Raw genomic sequence first — 26,945 nt, forward strand, 5'->3', positions numbered from 1 at the left:
TTAATAAAATTAAATTTAAAAAATACTATTCTTTGGGGGGTTTTGTAGACATTTGAACTAGATTCATATTACCTCCAATTAATAGATAACCTGGTTACCCAGATTCAGCCTATTCCCAGGTGCTATTCACATAGTTTTGTTACAACACATGTAGTAAATGTGATGGAAGTAAAGTTTCTAAAACTTTTCTAAAATTTTGTGAAGCTTCTCACATGATGGGCCAATTTTCCAATGCACTCTATGTAACTTTAATTCATTTAAATTTTAGATCATTTTGTTATATCACTTATATCTATTAGGTCGTTTTAAAAAACATTTAAGACAAAAATGTACTTTTGTCTTAAACTTTACTTCTATGTCAATGATCTCAGTGTAGGGCAGTAAGGATGTGGGAACAATATAATCTAATGCTGTAAGAGACTTGTAACAAAGTAAACAGGTTATGTTTAAAACTTTACACAAGTGGTGTTCAGGAATTATATTTTCCTGGGTATTTTTTTCTCCTTGGCTATGGGCTCTTCTATTTCACAGCTGAATGGTCTATTTGGCCCCAGCATCATGGACTAAAATCACTTACGCCTGTCTCACAAGTTTAAGATTACATTTTGGCTTGCTCTTTTGAGCTTGGATGTGAATGGCAGTTGGTTTGGCAAAAAAGATGGAGAAGAGTCAGCTGTTTCCTGCTTCGGGGGTTCAAATAATATCTACAGCCTATACTTTGAAATGTGTGCTAGTCAGAATCCAATCTCTCTTTTCCTCCCCTTCTGTAGCAGAACCATAATCTCCAAGGAGAAATATTAGCCAGATGAAGGAAATGCCAAAATATTTGGGTGCTCAGAAATGTCAAAATATGACAAATTCACCATGTCTTTTTTTCTTCAATTTAAGATTCAAAGACCAAGTTATATCCACAAAGTATAATTTTCCCACAAAATTGATATTTTTTAAGAGAAAAGAAACACACAATATAATATCTTCCATGTCTCTTCAGCAGAAAAACTCCACTACATATATCTGCATTCAGGCATAAAACCAACTAGCTAATCCTGCTCAGCAAAATTGTGCCCATCATTCAGTAACTACAAATATATCCATTGCCAGCAGTGGATTTCACATTTTGGAGAGTCCCAACAAGTTAAAATTAGTATTTTAAATTATAAATTCATTGTCTCTAAGCATTAAAAAAATGACAAAAAGAAAAGATGGTTGATTTCCCTGGGTTAAGGTCATTGGTGCTGTTGTGAATGTTCCCTGTCAGCCTTTGGAAATCTCAGATTCAGAAGAGGAAGACAATGTAGAAATTGTCAATTACACTGATTTAAGAGATGTGGAAGAGGATAGTGGTGATGAGAACTTAATAGAAAATCCATCGGATGATACTATGCATAGTAGTACTTCTTCTGATAATGGGGGTATAGAGAATAGCCCTTGGTTAAGTGCCAGATTTAGGAGGTCAGAGAAAAGATGAACTTGGGGGTAAATGGTTTTGAATATGCTATTCCGAGTGTGTAAATTAATTAATTACCTCACATCCGGAATTGGCCGGAAATGATGAATGCTTTTCTGCAAAGTGGAAAAGACAAGATTGATGCTTTTGCCGTTTCTCTGCAGAAGTGAGTTTTTATATTGCATGATAAAACTGTTTTAAAGTAGCGTGAAGCTGACCCAGAGATAAGGAGATGTTTGAAGTTGACAGCCTGCTCATTTAGAAAGAATGTATGACTCTGTAGTTTCGCCTGTGTGATTGGAATGAATTTTGTATGCCGGAGATGGATACTGACAAATTCCAATGTGGAAGAAAGTAAATTAAGAAATGTTATTTTGAAAATAAAAGCCTGTAAAGAGAGTATTCTTGGAGTAGCCAGCCAGACCAGATATCATTGATTAAGAATCCTGAATCAAAACATGTTTGTTGGAGATAAATGTTATGAAAATAAAAGGAATGCAGTAAGCACCGTTCTTCTGCTTGATGTGGCAAACATAAAGCTACATCCCAAGTGAAATGTTTTTTCTTCAGCTCAGAGAAGGGTAGTGCCAGAGGGAAAGGATAGATGGTTTCATTTTGTTTCTGCAGTTTTTCACACAAAACATCAGCCCCATATAATGGTCCACATGGAAACCCACCTTAATGGGGTTGAATGGACAGAATGCAAGATTGTCCTGTTATAATAATATTGCACGTAAATCTGTTATTATTGCAGGTCCTGAAGTAACCTGTACAAAAATTACAGGCTTAGAGAAGTCAGTCCACTCATTTGTCACTGAACTGCCATAATTAAACATTAAAATTCCTCAAATCCTAAATTCAAAATGGGATGAAATCCCTCTGAATTCAACAATGCTTCTTCAAGAACAGGGACTTGTGTCTTCTGCCTTTTTTCACTGGTGTTCGTGTCATCATCAAAGCTTCAAGGATGGAAGTAAAGTTTCCAAATCTTTCTCAGCTTCTTGATCCTAAAAAGGGGAGGAAAAAAGAATTAATCTTATGTAATTATGCTTTAAGAACCACCCAGAGCTGCTTGAAGCCAGCACCAATTTCTGCATCAAAACAAGAGATTATGTTCAGTGTTAATAGTGCAGAAAGGATTACTGGTTCATTCTTCTTCTAAATGCAGAACAAAAACAAAGTAGGGGAAAGGGAGAAGACTCTACTCTTATACTATACTTTTCCCTTTCTAATTTCCTTCTAAAGAAGTTTAATGAAGTGTTATCTACAATTCTAATGGCTTATAATTAAAGGTTTTCCTCTTCCAACAGTCACCTTTGGAGGTATTTCAGTGAACCCAACATTCCTGAGGTTTGAAGTTTCTAATTTGGATTTCCTCCCTGTCCTTTGTTGCTGTTAAACATAGATACTCAGAGGGGCTGCAGCTTTGTTGGTTTTAGAGCTGCTCTGCACCTCTTGAGAGTTTTGTTGTTTGTATTTGTATTTTTGTATTCATTTAGATTTGTATGCCGCCCCTCTCCGCAGACTCGGGGCGGTTCACAACAAAGTGAAAAAACCACAAAAAAACCACAACAATTTACAACAAATCTAAATTTCTACTAAAAACATTTAAATACCCCATTTTCTAAACACACGTACATACACACATACCATTCATAAATTGTATATGCCCGGGGGAGATGTCTCAGTTCCCCCATGCCTGACGACACAGGTGGGTCTTAAGGAGCTTACGAAAGGCAAGGAGAGTAGGGGCAGTTCTAATCTCCGGGGGGAGTTGGTTCGAGAGGGTCGGGGCCGCCACAGAGAAGGCTCTTCCCCTGGGGCCCGCCAACCGACATTGTTTAGTTGACGGGACCCGGAGAAGGCCCACTCTGTGGGACCTAATCGGTCGCTGGGATTCGTGCGGCAGCAGGCGGTCTCGGAGATATTCTGGTCCAGTGCCATGAAGGGCTTTAAAGGTCATAACCAACACTTTGAATTGTGACCGGAAATTGATCGGCAACCAATGCAGACTGCGGAGTGTTGGTGAAACATGGGCATACCTAGGTAGGCCCATGACTGCTCTCGCAGCTGCATTCTGCACGATCTGAAGTTTCCGAACACTTTTCAAAGGTAGCCCCATGTAGAGAGCATTACAGTAGTCGAACCTCAAGGTGATGAGGGCTTGAGTGACTGTGAGCAGTGACTCCCGGTCCAGATAGGGTCGCAACTGGTGCACCAGGCGAACCTGGGCAAACGCCCCCCTCGCCACAGCTGAAAGATGGTTCTCTAATGTGAGCTGTGGATCGAGGAGGACGCCCAAGTTACGGACCCTCTCTGAGGGGGTCAATAATTCCCCCCCAGGGTGATGGAAGGACAAATGGAATTGTCCTTGGGAGGCAAAACCCACAGCCACTCCGTGGTTGTGGGTTTTGCCTCCCAACTTCAGGTTCAGCTCCCACAAAGCTGGGTGGCTTTTGGAAATGAAATTGTATTAAGTGACACATCTCTAAGCAAAACATTATTTGCACAAAGTCATTTTCTATCTGGTTTAGATTCCATAATTTGCTCAAACAAGAAATCCACGTAAGCTATTTATCTATACATATAGTCCTCATTAATGGCAGCATAATTAGCAACCTTTCACAGTTACAATGAGAAGGACAAACTACAGTAATTTTATGACCAATATTTGAATTTGCAACCTTTGCAAGTCTGTAAATCAAAGGAAAGCTGAAGATTTTATTTCTTAGGCTCAAAAATGCATAGAGTTGGTGACAAAAGCCATGCAATAAAGAGACATCTGTTTTCTGGGGGAAAGTCAATGACAGATTTTGACAATATAGAGCAGTGATTTTCAACCTTGTTTGAGCCACAGCACATTTTTTACATTTACGAAACCCTGGGGCACATTAAGCGGGGTGTGTGTGTGTGTGTGTGTGTGTAAAAAAAGTTTGGACAAAAAAATTCTCTCTATCTCTTCCTCCCCTTCACTCTATTTCTTTCTCCCTCCCTCTTTCTCTCCCTTCCTTCCTCTTTCTCTCTCTCTCCATCCCTCTTTCTTTCTCTTGCTTCCTTTCTCTCTTTTTTGCTCTTTCTCTCTCCCTCCCTACATCCCTCTATGTCTTTCTCTCTCTCTCCTTCCCTCCCTCTCTTTCTCTCTCTCTCTCTTGCTTTCTTTCTCTCTCTTTCTCTTGTTCTCTTTCTCTCTCTCTCACTCTTTCTCTCTCTTTCTTTCTCTCTCTTTTGCTTTCTTTCTCTCTTTCTTTCTCTCTCTCTCTTGCTTTCTTTCTCTCTGAGCTTCGCGGCACACCTGACCATGTCTCGCGGCACACTAGTGTGCCACGGCACACTGGTTGAAAAACACTGATATATATAGAGAGAAATCACACTGAAATGGTTGTAAACTTGAAAAATTGTCACAAGTCAGGTTTTTTTCAATGCCGTCGAAACTTTGAACAGTCACTAAATGAACTGTTGTAAATCGAAGACTACTCATAAATGTATGGCAATAAAAACATGAATGGTCAAGGCCATGATTTTCCAAGCTGAAACATACAGTCATGAAAGTTAGATCATCAGAACTAAGAAGAATTGGTACCCTTGATTTGTGGTGCTGGAGAATATTACTAAAACATGCTGGCCTACAAGCAGAACAAATCATCGATATAAAAACTCATTGAAGTAAAATCTCCTCACTGGAATCATTAATAATAAAGATAAAGCTTAAGTATTTTAGATACTCTGAAGGCAAAAATTATTTGAGAAGACCTTTATACCTGCAAAAATGAAAGGCAAATGAAAAAGGTGACAAAAGGCAGGAACTATGTACGGTAGACTTGTGAGAAAACTATAATGATGCAACAATTTTTTAAAAAAATGATATTGCAAGGAACCCAAAATTCTTTTCATTGGGACTTATGGGCAATGAATTAGAAAAATATTAATGGTAAACTGATTTTGTGTATGATCACTGTAGCAAGATTATTTGATATATAATGATGCAAGAAGAACAGAATCTTCACAGTGGAAAAAATGGATTGTGAAAATGTCAAAATTCACAGAAATGGCAACATTGACCTGTCTGGTCAGGGAGAAAAAAACAACTTTCTTGTCTGGAAAAAGTCTGGAAACATTTTTTGCTGAAAGAAGAAAGGACACAAGTGACTTATGGGGTTGAAGGTTAAGAAAGATATAAATTAAGTAAGCCGCTAAGGGACTTATATAATATCTAAAAGGAGGAAAGACTATAAAATTGTAACTATTTGTTGAAAGGCGAAAAATTGTATTTCTTAGCTTTAGGGATTTTTTTTCTCTATTTTGTTTTTCCCCTTTTTTCTTTTTCTTTGTCTTTTACTTTATGATTAATGTGTCACACACACATACGCATACACATATGGAAAGGAAAAGAGCTGACAAGAAAAACAAAAAAACCCCAAGGGAGTCAGATACTATCACATGTGACACAAGCATGAACTTACAATAATTTTTTAAAAAAATTACCAGAAAGTAATCCTGGCAAAATAAGAGTCAGAAGTGACTGAACTGAATGAATAACAAAAACACTACCTTAAAATAAATATAAGCATTTATGTACAAGCATAAGAAGGTCTCTCTCTTTACTGCAAATGTCAGAAATGTCAATATTGGGATTTATCTGTCCATTGGGAATTATCGGAGAACTGTTGTTGTCATTGAGCATAAAAAAGGTAGTTTTCTTCAAGTTGAGTTTATCTCCTTAATTTATTTTTATTTATTTATTGGATTTGTATGCTGTCCCTCTCTGAGGACTCGGGGTGGCTCACAACACATCAAAAACAGTATAGCATATACATATCTAAAAATCCAATTAATATAGCAGAAAAACTTAAAAAAACAGTAATAAAATTTAAAACCATTCATTACACAGCAAAGCATACTACACTTCTTGGCCAGGGGGCCAGGATCTAATGGCCCCACGCCTGGTGACATAAATAGATCTTTAAGCTTTTACGGAAGGTAAGGAGGGTGGGGCCAGTGTGAATCTCTGGGGGGAGTTGATTTCAGAGGGCTGGGGTCTAGTTGACAGGACCTGGAGAAGGCCAACTCTGTGGGACCTTAATGACTTTACGGAGGCAGCCAAGTAATTTTCTTGGCAACAATATGGACATCAATTGTCACTTCTGACTTCTGAGATACATTTTCCCAGTCTAATTTATTATGCTGCGATTCCTGGAGTTTTTCTATCTAAATCTTAAAACAAAACCTATATTGCTTAGCTTTAGAGTAAGTTGAGGCCCAAGTGTTGCCAAGATTAGTTGACCATTAAGTATTATTTATATTGGAGGCCAGTATTAAACCTTCATGTCTTCAAATGTAAGCTGGACTGATAGTTGCAAGTAGACAATAAAAATAGCCAAGCAATAACATATCAGTGCTGGAAAGGAATTTATAGTATTCATTTTCATTGCACAAAAGTTACACTGTATATATTGCCTAGTTAAAAGTGTTAGATAACTAAATCACAATGAGATATAATTTCTGGGATTCCTTATCCCCCCAACCCATTTTAAATCACTTTAAAGCATAGCGAATCAGTGGGCTTAATAGAGTTAATTAACCATTTTCTCCCACAGAGTAATTTCTAAATCGGACAGTAATAATGTCAAAATTGGACCACAGCAATCAGAGTCACCAGCTGCACTGCAAATTGTCTAGTCCATGATCAAATTAGACATTAGCCTGTGATCATATCATCTACTTAAGTATAATTTCATAATATCGGATTTTACACATTTTCAACATTGCACTCATGGACATCAGAAGTTCTTTTGTTTTTTTTATGCCTTATTTTGCAAGAGTTTGAACACATAACTTCCCTTCCTTTTGTTTCTAGATCTTCCTCTATATTGTTAAAGAATTCAGTTTACACTATTTTCCCCAAAATAAGACATCCCCTCATAATAAGCTTTTGAGTGCATGGCAATAAGGCCAAGCACTTATTTCAGGGTTCAAAAAAATATAAGAAAGGGTCTTATTTTCTAGGAAACACAGTATCAAGCATTTCTTCTCTGCATCTTGATTGAAATTAATCAGAGCTGCTGAGGACAGACAGTGTCTTTCATTGACAGTGGGAAAAGTAGCTGTAGGAAAATAATATTTTTCCTCCTTCATCAAACAACGAATACACAACCTACCTCTTTGGTGGTTGGCAAAATGGACAATGCTGTTTCACAGCAACTCAGGGCATTGCTCCTCTGGCCCAGATCTTTGTAGCACTTAGGTAGAAAGAAAGACAAGGAAAAAAATATATATAACAGGTACCTAGTGACCAGAAATTTGTTATGCATTCAAAATGAAACATGAGAAAATAAGACCGCAGTGGCCCATACCTTTGCCAAATACACATAGTTGCATTTAGAATATCTGGGGTGTATTTCTTCAGCCTGAGTATAAGGAAAAAGGATAGAAAAATGAGAATGTCATAGCAATGCTAGGCATATTTCCATTTAAGTATTGCTTTCATGCTCCAAATCTTCAAAATATTTTGTACTGTTCATATGTGTTCACAATGCCAATCTCCATTTCTGGACCTGAACGGCTCTCCCTTGAGTTGCTAATGGCTGAAGAGACACATTGACAGACAGCTAGTACTGTGCTCTCATTCCTAATGTTTGCTGCCTATTTCAACTGTTGAAATAGTACACTGTGTAGACTGGTGGGAGGTAGAGGGAAATATCTCAGAGAGCAGACAAAATCATTTTGCAAGACATATTCTTCTCCCATGATCTTCATACCCTTTCTTATCAAAGTCATTCAATACAGGCAGAAGGACAGTATATCATAGTGATGGTGAACCTATGGCACGTGAAGCCATATCTGCTGGAACGCAGGCCAGCAGATAAGTTCAGCTCCAGCGCAGAGGCTCTGGGAGGGCATTTTAGGTTTCCAGAGGGCCTCGGGGGGGGGTGGAGTGGTGGGAGAAGCCTCTGCAGCCTGGGGCGGATGAAAAACGGGCCTACCAGGCCCACAGGAAGTCAGGAAACAAACCGTTTCTGGCCTCCAGTGGGTCTCTACAGAGGCAGGGGAGGCTGTTTCGCCCTCTCCAGGCATTGAATTATGGGTGTGGGTGCTCGCACATGTGTGACAGCCCATGTGCATGAGTTTTGGTACACGAGGGAAAAAAGATTTGCCATCAAATACAAGTACAGGTACAAGTACAGGTACTAGAGTGCCTTCTGTCCCCTGTCCTATTGCTCTCCTATATCTCCTATACCTTTCTTCTGTTCCTATATCTCTTCTTCTATTCTTTCATTGATATGTTCTATTACTATATCTTCTTTTCTATTCTTTCTTAGATGTATTTTGCTCTGAGTATCTCCTCTATAACCTTCATCATGTATTTTACTATGTGTCTATATAGATATATACCCACTAAAACCCTTATTGTGTATTGGACAAAATAAATAAATAAGTAAGTAAGTAAGTAAGTAAGTAAGTAAGTCAATCAATCATAGGTATACAGTGATCCCCCGATCATTGCGAGGGTTCCGTTCCAGGACCCCCCGCAACGAGCGGGTTTTCGCGAAGTAGGGCTGCGGAAGTAAAAACACCATCTGCGCATGCACAGATGGTGTTTTTACTTCCCAGCAGCGAGGAGCCGAAGATTGGGGTTTCCCCGCCGCCCACGCGAACTCCTCGCTGCTGCCGCGCCCGCCGCTCGCCCGCCCTGAAAGGGAAAGCCCCCCCCAGGCCGGCTCCGATCCCCCCAGGCCGGCTCCGATCCCCCAGGCCGGCTCCGATCGTTTTAAAACAGGCGCGCCACTTCTCCGCTGACTCCTGGCGAACTTCCCCGCTTTAGGAGTCAGCGGAGAAGCGGCGTGCCTGTTTTAAAAGATCGGAGCCGGCCTGGGGGGGCTTTCCAGCAACCCACGAGCCCCCAGGCTCGTGGGTTGCTGGAAAGCCCCCCCAGGCCGGCTCCGATCTTTTAAAACAGGCGCGCCGCTTCTCCGCTGACTCCTGGCGAACTTCCCCGCTTTAGGAGTCAGGAGAAGACCCAGGGAAGCCGCCCAGCAGCTGATTTACCCGGCGCCATCTACGCATGCGTGCCCATAGAAAAAAGGGCACGCATGCGCAGATGGTGTTTTGACTTCCAGGTTGAAAAATCGCAAATTAGACTGTTCGCAATGGTCGGGAATGCAATAACCGGGGGATCACTGTATTACATTCAGGAAGTGATCTGAGGGAGACAAAAATAGGGAAACTGTCTGAAATCTAGACTTGATCCACTATTTTTGCTTCTTAAACAGCACTAGAGGATTAAAGTGAAGACCGCCTCCCTCTCCCAAAAAATGAAGTAACAAAGAGAAAAGCAGGGGGTAGGGGGTGAAGCAGAGGAGAAGAGAAGGGGATGAAAGCTCTAATCTCTTTAAGGCATTTGTGCTTAGCAGCAATTATTAAATTGCTCAGACAAACTTCCTGTGTTTAACTAGTCAAAGATGACAACAGGATCTATTCCCACAGGAAATGCTCCTAAACAACTCTACTGATAGAAATCCAAGAGCTGAATATTTAATTGCAAAAAAAAAGAAGGGGGGGCAATGTAGCAGATCCTGAAATTCAGCTTCAGTGAGCAGGAGTGGTCACTCTTCTAATGATATTTTCTGAAAAATCTTTTGAAGAACATTGACTTTAATAGCTCTTGAGAACAATTTGTCGAGCAAATTTCTTGAATGCCAGCCAGTTGGCAGACAGAGAAGAAGAGAGAATATTTTATCTACCTTCAGAAAATTCTGCAAAGCTTCCTGTATTGTTGAAGTTGGCGGAGTCTCAAAAAGAGCAGCAGCTACTTTTTTCTCAATCCAAGACAACTGAGCGACCTTTGGAAACCCCAACAGGAAAAAGGGAAAGATGGGGAAAAAAAATCATTTAGCATGTTTTTGGATATCAAAACAAGTATCATTAAAAAATATTTCTATTAGGGGCCCCCAACCTCTGGACCACAGACCAGTACTAATCCGTGACCTGTTAGGAACCAGGGCCCACCCCTGGAGGTGAACGGCGGGCAATCAAGTGATGTTTCATATGTATTTCATCATCGTTCCTATCACCCATTTCCTCCCATTTATGACTGTATGACTGTAACTAGTTGCTTATAATCTTGATTTATATTAACATTGATTGTCTCCCGATTGCTTATTTTTACCTTATGATTCTTGACAAATGTATCTTTTCTTTTATGTACACTGAGACCATATGCACCAAAGACAAATTCCTTGTGTGTCCAATCACACTTGGCCAATAAAGAATTCTATTCTATTCCATTCTATTCCATTCCATTCCATTCCATTCCATTCCATTCCATGGAGTCGCTTAGTGACCGCTGATCTCTATATGTTTTTTTATTAATTTTGCAGGACCTTACATTTTTCCTATTTTAAAAAGTATTTAAGCCTATTTGAAGACAGATCCTTTACTGTTCTTTATTTTTTTAACTTGCAATTGACAGAAAAGATTACATGGTTGCATGTAGCCTAGGAGAGTTTAAACACTTATTTATACAATATATTACTACATTTGCCTTTGGGGTTTTGGACTAAGATAAGGAAAGACCCCAAAATTTCTCAGAACAAGGCTGATTGTATTCCATTTACAAGAACAATAGGTTGCATATGAATACACATTTTATGTAGTTATTGGAATGATTTGCAAAAGGATGGAAACCATGTAAAACAAAGCCCTATCTCACACCTTTCTCACATTGGTGGGCATTGGATTTGTTATTGTGTACTGTTTTTTATTATTGTTGTGAGCCGCCCCGAGTTTTCGGAGAGGGGCGGCATATAAATCCAATAAATCTAATCTATAAATCTAATCTTGTATGTTGATGTATTGCTCTGCCTACTCCAGTGCAATTTTTTGTGCTGTTGGCTACTCTTGCTGACATAACCCTGCAGCACTTACTGATTTGGGATATAGGAGAGATACAGTGAAACTGACAAGAATCCTGCCTGTTTCACCTTTCGGTGTCAAAGAGGAACCACCGGCATAGGCTAAATTTGAACCAACCATTTCCTACCAACAGCGATATTTCCTTAAACCGCTTCATTTCCCTTTACTCCATCCCTCATAAGGTGCTAACAAAGGAATAAAATGACTGCTCCTGATTCTCTTTGCAATTTCCTTGTAATGCCATTTCTTTCACCTGTCAGGTATTTCTGAATGCATGTCCACCACTCTTCTGGAAGAACACTACCTAAAATAGTCTGGGCGACAGACTACACACAGAATAGTGGGCATGGAAAGAAACAGATATGATTTCTTCACATTTTACCACTTCATGCTTGTGACCTATCAGCTTCTTTTTTCTTCATTTTGGGCATGGCTAGAGGGCTCTTGCAGAAGAATGGAAGACATAGGCAGCCTGGATATTTTTGTACTATGGCAAATGCACGATCTGAAGTTTCCGAACACTTTTCAAAGGTAGCCCCATGTAGAGAGCATTGCAGTAGTCGAACATCGAGGTGATGAGGGCATGAGTGACTGTGAGCAGTGAGTCCCTGTCCAAATAGGGCCGCAACTGGTGCACCAGGCGAACCTGGGAAAACGCCCCCCTCGCCACAGCTGAAAGATGTTTCTCTAATGTGAGCTGTGGATCGAGGAGGACGCCCAAGTTGCGGACCCTCTCTGAGGGGGTCAGTGATTCCCCCCCCCCCAGGGTTATGGACGGACAGATGGAATTGTCCCTGGGAGGCAGGACCCATAGCCACTCCGTCTTATCCGGGTTGAGTTTGAGTCTGTTGACACACATCCAGACCCCAACAGCCTCCAGGCACCGGCACATCACTTCCACTGCTTCGTTGACATGGACATGATTCTGTCTTTCATCATTTCCTCCAGGTTTATGAATTTGAACTTTGAAGCGATTTTCCGGAGTTAAGCCACAAAGTCTTTTATAGATTCTCCTTCAAATGCAACTCAAGAGATCAGCCAATTGCTACACGTGAGCTGCCCTACATTAAAACTGGTAGTACAACATCAGATTCTGACCTGCCACTGAAGGGGAATGGTGCTTCAGGCATCATGGGCTATGCAACTGATGTTGGTCTATTTTCTGCCAACTCAAGGACAGGACAATGTAGCTGTGAGGAAGAGCTCTGGAAAACCAGAGACCTTTGAACCACACCATCAAGGTCAGTCCATCTAGCTGAAGCATATACATATTGTTGGAAAAGTAAAATAAAGGGAAATACTGTTTCTGTAATATTCACACTCACATTTTTATGGTACATATTGGCAAGCATGCATGCACACACACTCAGAATACCACAAACTGATGGCTGACAGACAAGTTTCATCTGTGATATTGAAGCACAAAGGCTTCTAGATTTTCCATGTGGATTCTGAAATCAGCTTCTAAGACGTGTAGCTGAATTACAAAATAAACGCACTGTCTGGGGCAATATACATGTTTCTTGCAAAACTTAATAAGAACTGATATTGAGGATTTCAGTTTCACATTTTGGTTTGGATGAGAATTTGGTCTATATTGCTTAATAATCCTTCTTTCCTCTAAGGTCCTGTTTTACTTGACTTTAGTATATTCCAAAAATAAAATTGAAAGCATTTTTAAAAGAAATGTTATTATAACTGTAATATTAAAAAGTCATATTGTAAGAGTTGGAAGGGGCCATGTAGACCTGTTCTGCCGGCATGTTTCAACTGCCCGTAATTACAGGGTAATTAGTCCAGGAAGACACACACCACACGATAAAAGGAAAACCCCAAAGTTTTTATAAACAGAAAAACAGAAACAGCTCCCTTTTTAAATGTCAAAGGGATTTTCTGGTACACACAAGGCACAGGTTAAATGCAATCCAATTGCTCACCCAATTGAGTCCAATTCTAAAGTCCAGAGAGTCCATACACAATCGTGAACAGCACAAAAACCACGATCTTGACGAAACAATGAATCAGATAAACTGCCATGAGGCTAAAACACCAAGCTGCACTTTTATCTGTAGCACTAATTACAGCAGCCCCACCCAACCACAGGTGGCCTCATTTTCTCTTGTAATAATCCTTCAGTTGTTGTCTCCTATGCATCACTCTACGCATGCATGGATGTGTCATTAATTCTTGTTCAGAATCCAGGGATGATACAAATGATTGATCTCCTACTGGGCTGTCTGCCAAACTCCCTTCTTCCCTGTCATTCACGCTTCCTTGGTCAGAGGAGGCTTCGTCGGCAGATTCCATTGGGAGCAAAACAGGCCTGCGGCATGTGGATGTTTCCCCCACATCCACCTGCACATTCTTTGGGGCAGGAGCTGGGCCAGAGCTAACCACAACAAGACCATTAAGTACAACCTCCGGTGAAGGAATCCAAATTGTATTCCAGACAGATGGCTCTGCGGCCCTGACATCAAATACTCTACATCCAACCAAATGAACTCTTCTAGGTAATTGGCTTTGCTGCTAAATTGATATTAATGTTGGGAAATTTTTTTCTGATGCTCAGCTGAAATGTACCTTCTTGTAATTGAAACCCATTATTCTATGACTTGAACTACAGAACACGAGATGACATCCTTTTATACAAAGTACTATCAAATTCCCTCTTCAACTTTCTCAAGGCTAAACATGCCATCTTAGAAGTGACATAATCATAGGGCTCGAAGGGATCTTGGAGGTCTTCTAGTCCAACCTCCTGCTTATGTCAATCTAGACAAATGGTTGTCCAGTATATTTTCTTGAAAACATCCGGCGATGGAACACCCACATTTCCAGGAGATAAATTTTAATTGTTCTCACTGTCAAGAAATTCCTCCTAAATTTCAGGCTTAATCTCTTTCTGACAAGAATCCACCCACTGCTTCTTGTCCTGCCCACAAGGGCTTTGTAGTCTAGCTTGGCTCTTCCTTTTCTGTGATAGCCCCTCAAGTACCAGAACACAACTATCATGTCACCTTAATCCTTCTCAATAGGCTAGACCAGGGATGGTGAACCTATGGTGTGCGTACCACATGTGGTACTCGTAACCACATCTGAGGGCATGTGAAGCATTGCCATATGTCAGCTCCAGCGTGCATACGCGAACTAGCCAGCTGATTTTTGGCCTTCTTTTTGCTGTTTTCGCTCTCCCCAGGTTTTAGGAAAGCCTCCTGAAGCCTGGCGACGGTGAAAAATGGCCCAACCGGAAGTTCATTTGCGTGTGTCCTTTTTGCTGTCAGAGGTCTTCCGGAACTTCTTCGGCTTGGGACAGTTGCAGCCAGGCCTCGCACACCTCTGCCCATTTCTTCTGCAGCCAATAACAGAGCTCCAGATCAGTCTGGAGCTTTGTAATTGGCTAGAGAGGCCTTCAGGAAATCCTTGCAGGCTGCAGAAGAAATGGGCAGAGGTGTGGGAGGCCTGGTTGCAACTATATGAAGGTAGGTAGTAGGGCAGTTCCACAGTTTCAGTGAGGCCCGTGTGGATGGGTAGGGGGCTGCATGTGGTTGTGTACATGCATGGAGGGAGGGCATTGCATTATGGGTGTGGGCACCCTTGGGCACGCTATCATGTGTACACGCTCCTTTTTTGGCACCTGAGCCAAAAAAGGCTCGCCATCGCTGGGCTACACATGCCTAGTTCCATTAACTAGGTTCCATTAACTATTCTTCATATAATTTAGTTTCCAGATCTCTTATCACCCCTTTGTTGCTCTTCTCTGCACTATTTATAGAGTCTTAGCATCATTTTTATTCACAGTGACTATAATTGGATACAGTATTTTAGTAAATGTGCAAATCTGAAAACATATATGTAAATTATAAAGAGTATTTTCAGTTTAGGTTGCAATTATTAATAGTTTTATTACATGAATGGCGATGTACAAATTATAAACTTGGATTCTATTATAGGAGATGAACAACTATTAAACAGGAGGGGGGGAGGAGTAAAACCAGGCATATATAGCAACTAAAGTTAGACACTGTTCCTATACCTTAGGGTTAGGGTTTCTCCATCAGATCTTAAATTAGGAAGAGGCTGTTGTAAAATTACCCTGGACACAAATCCTTTAGGAATTTAAAGTGCATCTCTCGTACCAGTGTTAGGTATAGTTTTAATCCAGTCCCAAATTGCATTAAAATTACTCAGTTGCCCTCTCTTTTTTTGCCCTCAAAAAAAAAGAAAAGAAATCTTCATAAACTTCTGATGAGTAAATGCTTAAAAAGATCACGGGATACTTACTTCATAACACCACCTTCCAGTTAGATAATACAAAAGGGGATCTTGTGGCTTAAGTGCAATGGCTTTGTCAAGATGTTCCTGTGAGAAAGAAGATCGTAAGAAAGAACAGCCCTTCCTGTTTTTAGCTGTTTTGCCACAATAAATTTAGGCATCTTGTTTGCTAACGGAATCCATAAATATTAGAGTTCATCAAGGTTATGTATGCATTAAAAATGTCTAATGGCAACCAAAGAATACATGAAGACAGAGTCTTCGGAGAGGGGCGGCATACAAATCTAAGTAATAAATAAATAAATGAATAAATAAATAATAAAAAGTGGAATGCAAATAATAATAATAATAATAATAATAATAATAATAATAATAATAATAAAAAAAAATTAGATTTGTGTGCCGCTCCTCTCCAAGGACTTGGAATTTCAGGAATCCTCTCTCAATCAACTGAACTCAGGAATAAAACTGGGCTGATTTTAAGAGAACCGCATTTTAAATCTGTTGTGAGCAGAGACACCCTCAGAAGAGAATATTTCTATGGCAAACATATTGAACCACATACTCTGGGCTCCAGGTCAGCGACGTCTCAACCTACTCCTTCCACATTTAGAGTGAGAGCAGGATGAAAATATTGTAGCTAATTCAAAAGAATTCTTTTCAATTTGAAAACTAGTTTAAGTTATCTGGAAGACTATACACAAACACACATACACACATGTCCCTGATGCACACGAGCGTTTATCAATGTAATTCTGACAATAAACTATGCCTCCTGGGCAGAGTTAGTTTTACTTTACACATAAAGAGTTTGCGGAGAGGGGCGGCATATAAATCCAATAAATCTAATCTAATCTAATCTAATCTTCAGTATTGTCAGGGTGAATTACATTAATAACAGTTGCAAGCAGTTTAAGAAAACTACCCAAAACATACCTTAAAAAGATAGCCATTCCTGATTTTGTTTTGTATAGTTTCAAACTGAGACATGTAGCCACACATCATTGCAAACCTGAAAAGGAAATTACAAAAAAGAGGGGAAGAGGGGGAAATCATTAGACTTTTACGATTATCACTATCCCCGCTTAGTCACTTGTCTCATTTAGTGACCATTTGCAATTATGGTGATGAAAAAAAATAAGGACTAATCCTCGCAATCACCAAGTTGCCAGTCTCAATTGTAATTGCAATCTAAACCAAGCCTACCTATAATGTCAGCCTGTTATTTTCAGTAGATAAGTACTGTATTTATAAAGAAGGGAGCCATCTTAGAAGAGACATTCCTTCTCTTATCATGTATTATCCAACCTCTTCTAGGAAGGTTCCTTCTGATTTGTACAAACATCAGCAAAAACACTATATAAACGTTTTATTTACTTGTTGTTCTGGAAAAAATAATTACTATAAACAATCATAAAACATTTTGCGGTCAAATAAGTTCCATTAGACCTACTGGAATGCCCCATTTTTATTGTGCACCTTTATTTTCTTTTATGTACACTGAGAGCATATGCACTAAAGACAAATTCCTTTTGTGTCCAATCATACTTGGCCAATAAAGAATTCTATTATATTCTATTCTATTCTATTCACCAACTCAGCTTCAATTTCATTTCATTTCATTTATTTAGATTTGTATGCCGCCCCTCTCCGCAGACTCGGGGCGGCTCACAACAAAGTGGAAAAAACAGTTTATAACAAATCTAAATTTCTACTAAAAACATTTAAAAAACCCCATTTTCTAAACACGCATTCATACACACATACCATTCATAAATTGTATATGCCCGGGGGAGATGTCTCAGTTCCCCCATGCCTGACGACACAGGTGGGTCTTAAGAAGTTTACGAAAGGCAAGGAGAGTAGGGGCAGTTCTAATCTCCGGGGGGAGTTGGTTCCAGAGGGCCGGGGCCGCCACAGAGAAGGCTCTTCCCCTGGGGCCCGCCAACCGACATTGTTTAGTTGACGGGACCAGGAGAAGGCCCACTCTGTGGGACTTAATCGGTCACTGGGATTCGTGCGGCAGCAACCGGTCTCGGAGATATTCTGGTCCAGTGCCATGGCTCAAAATCGGTTTTATGTTAACATATTCCCAAGTGCAGTTTTCAGTTATTCAAACTATTATTAGGGTGCTTTTAAACGAGTTTCAGCTTCAGCTATTAAGTATTCACACTCTTGTGCCTTGCTCTCCACGCATCAATTACACACTGCAATTGACTGGCAGCAATGGAATGGAAACATATTTTCCCAAAAGTTGTGGATACAATTACAACCTGTCTTCTCTAATCTAATATCCATTAGCTGTGTAGAAACACATGCTGATACCATTGGCTAATACTTAAACATTATTAAAAAAGAAGAATGCTCAGTAACGACTTTATCCACTGTCAACATGTTATGAAATGGAAATAATCTCATCGCATAATTCGCAAAAGACATTGATTGATACAACCTGCAGACATATATTAAACCCTACGAACAAAATCTCAAAATAGCGACTACATAGACAACAATAAGCACGCCAGATAAGCACTATCTATCTATGTACTAAATCCAATTAATATTTCATTACGAACAAATAGAAATGAAGAGAAACACATATCAACCACACATTCAAAACAGAGGTTGTATATTATCGAAGTGTCAGCTAAATAGCTGGGGCATTTCTCTCCCCCCCCTCTTCTATACCCCCTTTCTCTAATTTCTTTATTCCATTTATCCCTCCTCTATCTCCCTTCTCTCCCCCCTTGTCTTAGTATAATTTATATGATTGTTATACCATGTAATACATTTCTTTCTGTTCTGTTTTTACAGTATATATTTAATAAAGGTTTTTTTTTTAAAAAAAGAACCACATGTTGAAACTGTATTGCTATCCAGGTGAAGAATGCCAGGTGAGGAAAGGAATAGAGCAGGGGTGTCAAACTCAAGGCCCGTGTGCGCCCCCTCTCCAAGCTCCATTTTCACTTGCAGAGGGTTGCAGGAGGCCATTGTGGCTGAAAACGGAGCCATGCACAGTTCCCCCCTCTGAGCTCCGTTTTCATTGGCAGAGGGTTGCAGGAAGCCAAAGCAGCCAGAAACAGAGCTCGGGAGTCCATTTTCCCTAGTAGAGCACTTGAGCTACCACAGGAGTCTCCGACATGAATGACCTCAAGCTGGCCAAGCCCCCCCCCCCCCTGAGTCAAACACAACCCTGATGCTGCCCCTGGAATATTTATTTATTTGTTTATTAATCTAATTTATATGCCACCCAACTCCTCAAGGATTCTGGGCAGTTTACAACAAATAAAAACAATATTTAAAAGAGCAATTTAAAAAGTAATTACAAAATCCTAGTAAAAGCCATACATAACTCTCAATCTCTCATGGCCGGATCTAATGGTATCTTATTTGGTCAACTACCCTAGGCCTGCTGGAAAATCCAGGTCTTTACAGCTATGCAGAAGGCCAGTAGGGTGGGAAGGGTATGGATCTCCAGAGGTAGCTGGTTCCAGAGCCGCCACAGAGAAGGCCCTTCCCCACAGCGCTGCCAGTTGGCATTGTTTGGTTGATGGGATCCGGAGAAAGCCAGCCTCGCTGGGAGATATTTGTTTGCTTGTTTGATTGATTTATATGCTGCCCCTCTCCAAGGACTCTCCGAGACAGGTTGTAATTGTATCCACAAGTTTTGGATATACGGTAGGAGGCGGTTCCAAAGATAGTAGATTGATAGAATAGAGCAATGCATTATTTTATAGTCTGCTGCCTTATCCCAATCTATGTACAGTGGTACCTCATCATACGAACTTAATTGGTTCCAGGAGGAGGTTCGTAAGGTGAAAAGTTCGTAAGATGAAACAATGTTTCCCATAGGAATCAATGTAAAAGCAAATAATGCGTGCAAATCCTTCAGGAAAATCCCAAACTTTAGAAGGGAGGCGAACAGAGGGCAGGGAGGAGCAGCTAAAGGGGGCGGGTGGAAGAAGCAAGGCTAGGCTAAAGGGTGAGTGGGAAGGAAGAAAGGCAAGGCGGGCGCCCCTCCCTTTTCTTTCTTCAAATGTTTCAGTGCCTTTGCAAGCACGTTGTTCTCTGCAAAAATTTTCCTCCCCCAAGCTGCCCCTCCCTCCTCCCTTTTCTTTCTTAAAAAGACACCCTTTCAGTTCCTTTGCAAGCACGTTGTTCTCTGCAAAATGTTTCCTACTCCAAGCAGCCCCTCCCTTTTCTTTCTTCAAAAAAAGGGGGGAAAAGAAACCCCTTCATCCCAGCAGCAGCTGCTTGGATTTGTAAGGTGAAAATAGTTCGGAAGAAGAGGCAAAAAAATCTTAAACACCGGGTTCGTATGTTGAAAAGTTCGTTAGAAGAGGCGTTCGTAAGATGAGGTACCAATGTATTTCCTTTACAAGTCAAATTTAGGATATTCAGAATATTCTTCTATCCAAACAGTTGGGATCATCTCACTTTAGCACAGCTCAAAAAACAAACCAGCCTTGATATTCCTAGCAAAGACAGTTAAAGAATTTCAAGTATTCAGGAGAAACAAAGTTACTAAAACTTGATTTCTCGCATGTTGCGGGACGGCAATGCCACTTTCTCTCCAGTTCCGCTTGGCTCATTAGGTGCTAATCAGATAAACTCAGCATACCATAGCTAAACGGATTACAGCTAGAAAAGAAAACAATGAAATACAAATAAGCTAATCCTGAAGTTTCATAGAATCTCCAAGTCTGTGCGTGACAAGAAAAAGAAAAGTGCTGGGTTAAACCAGTTAAGGGTTATATTTCTGTATGTGAGGGCTTTTCTGGATGAATAAGAAAGCTGCTTATTTTCTCTTAGTGGAAAAGTCACACGAACAATAATCCGCAGTCTATATTTACTGACATCTACGAGAGAAAAACTGTAGTGTCAGACAGGATTGCAATTTTATGTTCATAAGATCCACTGTTACACCATAGCTGTTTTGGGATATGCGGCATCGTTATTTTCTGATCAGAGTCAGTAGAAATGTGATTTGTGTTGAAGATATGCGAGCTACTCAAAATGAGCAGTTTGAGTGACTTTCTCTGAGTTCTGGCAAGCAGGGGTTTGGTTTTTTGCGGGGGTGGGGGGGATATAGAAATGTGTTAGTGATTAAATGACTGCAAATGCCGTCAGCCTTCTTTGGAATGTTTTGATGCTATTGCAAGCTATCACAAATTTGTGATTTCATATGACAGAAAGAAATGATTGTCTTAGAACAAGGGTCCCCAAACTTGGCAACTTTTAAGACTTGTGGACTTCAACTCCCAGAATTCTCCAGCCAGCTGGAGAATTCTGGGAGTTAAAGTCCACAGTTCTTAAAGTTGCCAAGTTTGAAGGCCTCTGTCTTAGAAAGTAATTTAAAGACAGAAGCCTAACCCTAACTCTAACCCTAACCACTGCACCACTCCTGGCTCCACAAACCAGGGTGGTGCAGCAGGTAGAGTGCTGTACTGCAGACCACTGAAGCTGACTGCAGATCTGTAGGTCAGTGGTTCAAATCTCATCACCGGCTCAAGGTTGACTCAACCTTCCATCCTTCCAAGGTGGGTAAAATGAGGACCCAGATTGTGGGGGCAATAGGCTGGCTCTGTAAAAAGTGCTATTGCTAACATGTTGTAAGCTGCCCTGAGTCTAAGGAGAAGGCGGCATAAAAATCAAATAAATAAATAAGTAAGTAAGTAAGTAAGTAAGTAAGTAAGTAAGTAAGTAAGTAAGTAAGTAAGTAAGTAAACAAACAAACAAACAAACAAACCATAAACCAGTGAGTTTTTAAACTTTAAAGAATTCACAACCTTCTCTACTCTAAAAAGCTGGATTTCTAAATTTTTACAAAACAGCAATCCCTTTCCTGTAGATCAAAAACAATCTGGAATAGGTTCTAGCAATTAATCTGTTGATTAAAAATATGGGAAATCGAGAACAGATTTTATAAAACAAAACAACAGTGGCTGGATGATGCTAGATCAGTAACGGCGAACCTTTTGTTCCTCGGGTGCCAAAAGTGCTCACATGCATGCCCACACCCATAATTCAATGCCCCCATGCACCTCGTACCCCTGCATATATGTGCGCGACTCCTCCTGGGCTGCCCTCCGTGCATGCGTACACAAACCCCCTTCTCTGCTTCCCTGGTGGGCTCATTTTTCACCTTCCCCAGACTCCAGAGGCTTTCCAGGAACCTGGAGAGGATGAAAACGGCTTTTCTGCCCTCCCCTTCGGAGGCCCTCCAGAGGCTGAAAATGCCCTCCCAGAGCCTCCGTACCAGCTGAAAATCAGCTGACCGGCATGCACATATGCACTAGAGAAGAGCATATGTGCTAGGGCAACGGCTTGTGTGCCGGCAGATATGGCTCCACATGCCGCCTGTGGCATATGAGCCATAGGTTCGCCATCATAGAACTAGATGATACTAGATACTAATGAATTTCCTTCACTGCTATATTGGAGGTCTTGTCCAATCTTTTCAAAACGGAACACAGGTAGTCCTTGACTTACAACAGTTCACTTAGTGACCGTTCGAAGTTACCGCAGTACTGAAAAAAGTTACAGGACCACTTTTCACATTTATGACCATCGCAGCATCCCCCATGGTCATGTGATCTACATTCAGACACTTGATAATTGACTCGTATTTATGATGGTTGCAGTATCCCAGTGTCACCTGATCCCTTTTTGTGACCTTCTGGTCAAAAAAGATCTCTGTGGAACCAGCTGCCCCCTGAGATCCGTATTGCCCCCACCCCACTAGCCTTCCGGAAAGCCGTGAAGACCTGGCTCTGCCGGCAGGCCTGGAGCCATTGATCAATACAATACCATCTAGATCCAGCCACAAAAAGATATGAATGGTTATTTTACGGATTTTAACTGTCTTTTTATATTGTTTTTAGATGTTGTGTGCTGCCCAGAGTCCAGAAGGATAAATAAAAATAATAGAAGTTAGATAAATAAATAAATTAGATAAATAAGAAAGTTCGTGAAATGAGGCAAAACTCACTAAACAAATTTCTCACCTGACAACATAAGTTTTCGGCTCAATTGTGGTTGTAAATTTATTTATTAGATTTCTATGCCGCCCCTCTCCGTAGACTCGGGGCGGCTACCTGTGTTCTTTACTATTCATTAATTATTACCTCACATTTATATAGCTTAACCATATTCCACCTCGGAAACAAGAATTGTATTTGTAGTTTTAATATGAGGTAAGTTACGAGAAATTATTGCTGGAATTTACTAACTTCCTTTGCCCTTCTCACGAAGTATTTCATCTCAGATTTTCCCACAGCCCATGACAATTTCAGGATATGACACCAGGTTTTGTTTGGCAACATTTTGCCAAAACTGAATCTGCTTCACCAGTCAGCCACCTAGGTAGGATCTCCTGAGGTCATCGCTTCTTAAAGAGGTTTCAGACTAGGTCGCCTTTAAGGAAGTAAGTTTAAAATGTTATTATTCTGGCAAACATTTGGTCCTGTAGCAGGACAAAAACTACTTGTTGCCAATAAGGGAGCAGAGACCACAAGGAGATTTGAGATACTCAGGTTTATTGCATGCTGTTCAGAATGAAATCAAAGAACATCTGAACAATTTCAAAACTGTCTCTTGGGAGTATTTATACATACGCAAAAGCGTAGAGTGGAATAACCAATCATATATCAAAGAAACAAGGTTATATGATATAAAAATACAGAAACGAAATTACAGAAATGAAAGTACCTATGGTAGGGCTAAAGAAGAACCTGCGGTTAATAAGTGGTTATATTCGTGTCAAGCTATATGCCAGCCTATATGCCTAGAGTGCAGGTGACAGCCTATGTTCCCTTTCCTGAGTACATTTCTTGGTTACACTTTTAACACTACAGCTGTACCCCAGCCGGGTACAGAGGAAGCAAAACTGTGTGAACAGAGATTGTCAGCACTTTAAAAATGTCAAGTTTATATCAGATATATGTAGGACTCTCTACATGGGGCTACCTTTGAAAAGTGTTCGGAAACTTCAGATCGTGCAGAATGCAGCTGCGAGAGCAGTCATGGGCTTACCTAGGTATGCCCATGTTTCACCAACACTCCGCAGTCTGCATTGGCTGCCGATCAATTTCCGGTCACAATTCAAAGTGTTGGTTATGACCTTTAAAGCCCTTCATGGCACTGGACCAGAATATCTCCGAGACCGCCTTCTGCCGCACGAATCCCAGCGACCAGAGTGGGCCTTCTCCGGGTCCCGTCAACTAAACGATGTCGGTTGGCGGGCCCCAGGGGAAGAGCCTTCTCTGTGGCGGCCCCGACTCTCTGGAACCAACTCCCCCCAGAGATTAGAACGGCCCCTACTCTCCCTGCCTTTCGTAAACTCCTTAAAATCCACCTTTGTCGTCAGGCATGGGGGAACTGAATCACCTCCCCCGGGCATGTACAAGTTATGCATGGTATGTTTGTTTAGAAATATGGGGTTTTTAAATATTTTAAATTATTTAGATTTGTCATGAATTATTATATCTTGCTGTGAGCCGCCCCAAGTCTGCGGAGAGGGGCGGCATACAAATCCAAATAATAAATAAATAAATAAAATAAATAAATAAAGGTCAAATATCAAAAGAGCATAATTCAGGCAGGTATTGCAGTAGTAAGTAAAAATGCATATATCAGGCCTTGCATTTTTTAAAATACAGTATATATTCCCAGAACCTGCATGGATTGGGGCAGCATATAAATATTATTACATAAATGAAACCACTTGGTAAAGCATCTTCGTACTATGATAAAGAAGAATGAAACTATAAATGACAAATGGGATTTGTGTCTTAGTATGCTTAGAGTAGATCCATTGATTATAGGATCTAGGACTCCTAGTGAACAACCACTTAAAAATGAGCCAGCAGTGTGCTGCAGTCACCAAACTATCCAATACAATCCTAGGGTGTATTAACAGAGAGATAGAATCTAGATCACAAACATCATAAAGTGTTAATGCCACTTTATAATGCCACAGTAAGACCACACTTTGAATATTGGATCCAGCTTTGGTCACTATGATATAAAAAGATGTTGAGACTCTAGAAATAGTGCAGAGAAGAGCAACAAGTTACTCAAGACCCACCTATATCGCAAGGCTAAGACATCTCCCCCAGGCTTTTTATGTTTCATGTTTGGTGTGTATGTGCTGTATGGTTTTTAATTATTGGGGTTTTTATATATTTTTATTATTAGATTTGTCCCATTGTTATACTGTTTTTGTTACTGTTGTGAGCCGCCCCGAGTCTTTGGAGAAGGGCGGCATACAAATCTAATAAATAATAATAATAATAATAATAATAACAACAACAACAACAACAACAACAACAACAACAACAACAAAGATGATTAGAAGACTGGAGGCTAAAAAACAGTACGTCTAGTCTAGTGAAAAGAAGGACTAGGGGTGACATGATAGTAGTGTTCCACTATTTGAGAGGTTGCTACAAGGAAGAGGGAGTCAACTTAGTCACCAAAGCACCTGAACACAATACAAGAAGCAATGGATGGAAATTAATCAATGAAGGAACCTAGAACTAGAACGAAGGAGGAATTTCCTGACAGTAAAATGAATTAACCAGTGGTACAGCTTGCCTTCAGAAATTGTGGGTGCTCCATCACTAGAGATTAGACAGCCATTTGTCTGAAATAGTATAAGATCTCTTGCTTGAACAGAGGTTTGGATTAGAAGACATTCAAGGTCCCTTCCAACTTTTGTTATTCTGAAAATTGGAGAGCTTTCATTTCATAAAAACCTAAGTCTTGCTGATTGTACTGAATTTCTCTCTTTGATATTTTGCATGTTTCATGTTTGTTTGTTTATTTATTAAATACTTGTTTAGCTCCAAGTATTATGTCTATAAGAATAGAACAACTTTAAACATAATTTATTTTATTTTATTTTTTAAATCTACTTACTAAAAGGAATTATTATTAATCGGGCTAATTGGGATAAATTATTTGGATTTTTTCTCCCCTTTTGAATTGATATATGTTAGATCCCTGTATCAGTTAGATAAAATTTAAGACTTAGTTGTTATGATTGGGAATTCTGGTTTCTTTCTTTTCTTTTTTAAAGGGCGATTACAATAAAAGTAATTGTAAGAAATATATATGAAATTGATATTAAGGGTGGCGCAGCAGGTAGAGTGCTGTACTGCAGGCGACTGAAGCTGACTGTAGATCTGCAGGTCAGCGGTTCAGATCTCATCACCGTCTCAAGGTTGACTCAGCCTTCTATCCTTCCGAGGTAGGTAAAATGACGACCTGGATTGTGGGGGCAATAGGCTGGCTCTGTTAAAAAGTGCTGTTGCTAACATGTTGTAAGCCGCCCTGAGTCTAAGGAGAAGGGCGGCATAAAAATCGAATAAATAAATAAATAAATATTGAGGAAATTGAAGCATGACGTCCTAAATGATCAGATGTAATAAGAAAAGGAGCAGCTAAAAGAAACTGTATTAGTTAATAGCTTTTTAAATACATATAAGAAATTTGAATAATTATTTTTTATCCAGATGTCAAAAGTGTAGGGGGTAGCACTGGACGGATTATGAATACCCAATTCAAAAATTTTATTATTGTATTGTATTTTAAGATTGATGGTATATTATATTGCATATGTGGTTGGTGTGGGAAAAAATAAAAAAAAATTCCTGGAAAGTATTATGTCTATAATAGTAGAACAACTTTAAACCTAATTAAAAGAGAAGATCTTAATTCAGCATTGATCTAGCACATGACTTAATTTCTGATTTTTATGGCATAACTAGTAGAGATAGGGTAACAGTTTCCTTTATTAAAATCAGAGGGAGGAAAATGCATTTCTTGTTCATCACAACTGAACTGAGAAATAATTCACACCTTTCAGCATTTCACACAAATAGGTAAGTATAATGGGCAATATAAAATATGATAGAATATCCCTGCAATCTGTGAAGGACGGAGTCTTTTTACAACAGGAGTTCGTGGATGTCTACTGCTACTATTGAAGGCATAATGTGCAACTGAAAACATTAACCAAATACCTACAGTAGCTCTTTTGTGATCCGGTTTCAACTGGTTATACCAAGATAAGGATCTAGGTGTTGCCATAAGCTTCTTATTGCTTCAATTACAATACAGATGAGAAATCAATTCTCACAGCTCTTCAAATTCTTAGTGAAAATAAACACTTGTCCAAAAGTTTACCTAAAGCAGATTTCCAACCACATTGTCTAAACAGAAACCCAGATACTTAAGAGCAATATGCCTATAAAATCTGAGCAAGATTTGTCTGAAATGGTACTGGGTCTCCTGATTGAGCAGGGAGCTTTTG

The 26,945-nt window shown here is 40.0% G+C and overlaps 1 protein-coding gene across 2 annotated transcripts in view; it reads right to left on the minus strand.

Moving 5' to 3' along the window:
• Positions 1-902: 902 nt before the first annotated feature.
• Positions 903-26,945, minus strand: part of RMDN2 (regulator of microtubule dynamics 2) — a 43,968-nt gene continuing 17,925 nt past the window's right edge. For both annotated transcript variants that reach the window (XM_070734135.1, XM_070734134.1), the window contains exons 6-11: positions 16,565-16,640; positions 15,638-15,715; positions 10,186-10,284; positions 7,798-7,851; positions 7,603-7,683; positions 903-2,454 (exon numbers count right to left, since the gene is read on the minus strand). In XM_070734135.1, coding sequence (XP_070590236.1) covers positions 2,401-2,454; positions 7,603-7,683; positions 7,798-7,851; positions 10,186-10,284; positions 15,638-15,715; positions 16,565-16,640 — 442 coding nt within the window. In that variant the 3' untranslated portion in view covers positions 903-2,400. The remainder of the gene's footprint in view (positions 2,455-7,602; positions 7,684-7,797; positions 7,852-10,185; positions 10,285-15,637; positions 15,716-16,564; positions 16,641-26,945) is intronic.

Source organism: Erythrolamprus reginae, chromosome 1, assembly GCF_031021105.1.
Source record: "Erythrolamprus reginae isolate rEryReg1 chromosome 1, rEryReg1.hap1, whole genome shotgun sequence".
Classification (NCBI taxonomy): domain Eukaryota; kingdom Metazoa; phylum Chordata; class Lepidosauria; order Squamata; family Dipsadidae; genus Erythrolamprus; species Erythrolamprus reginae.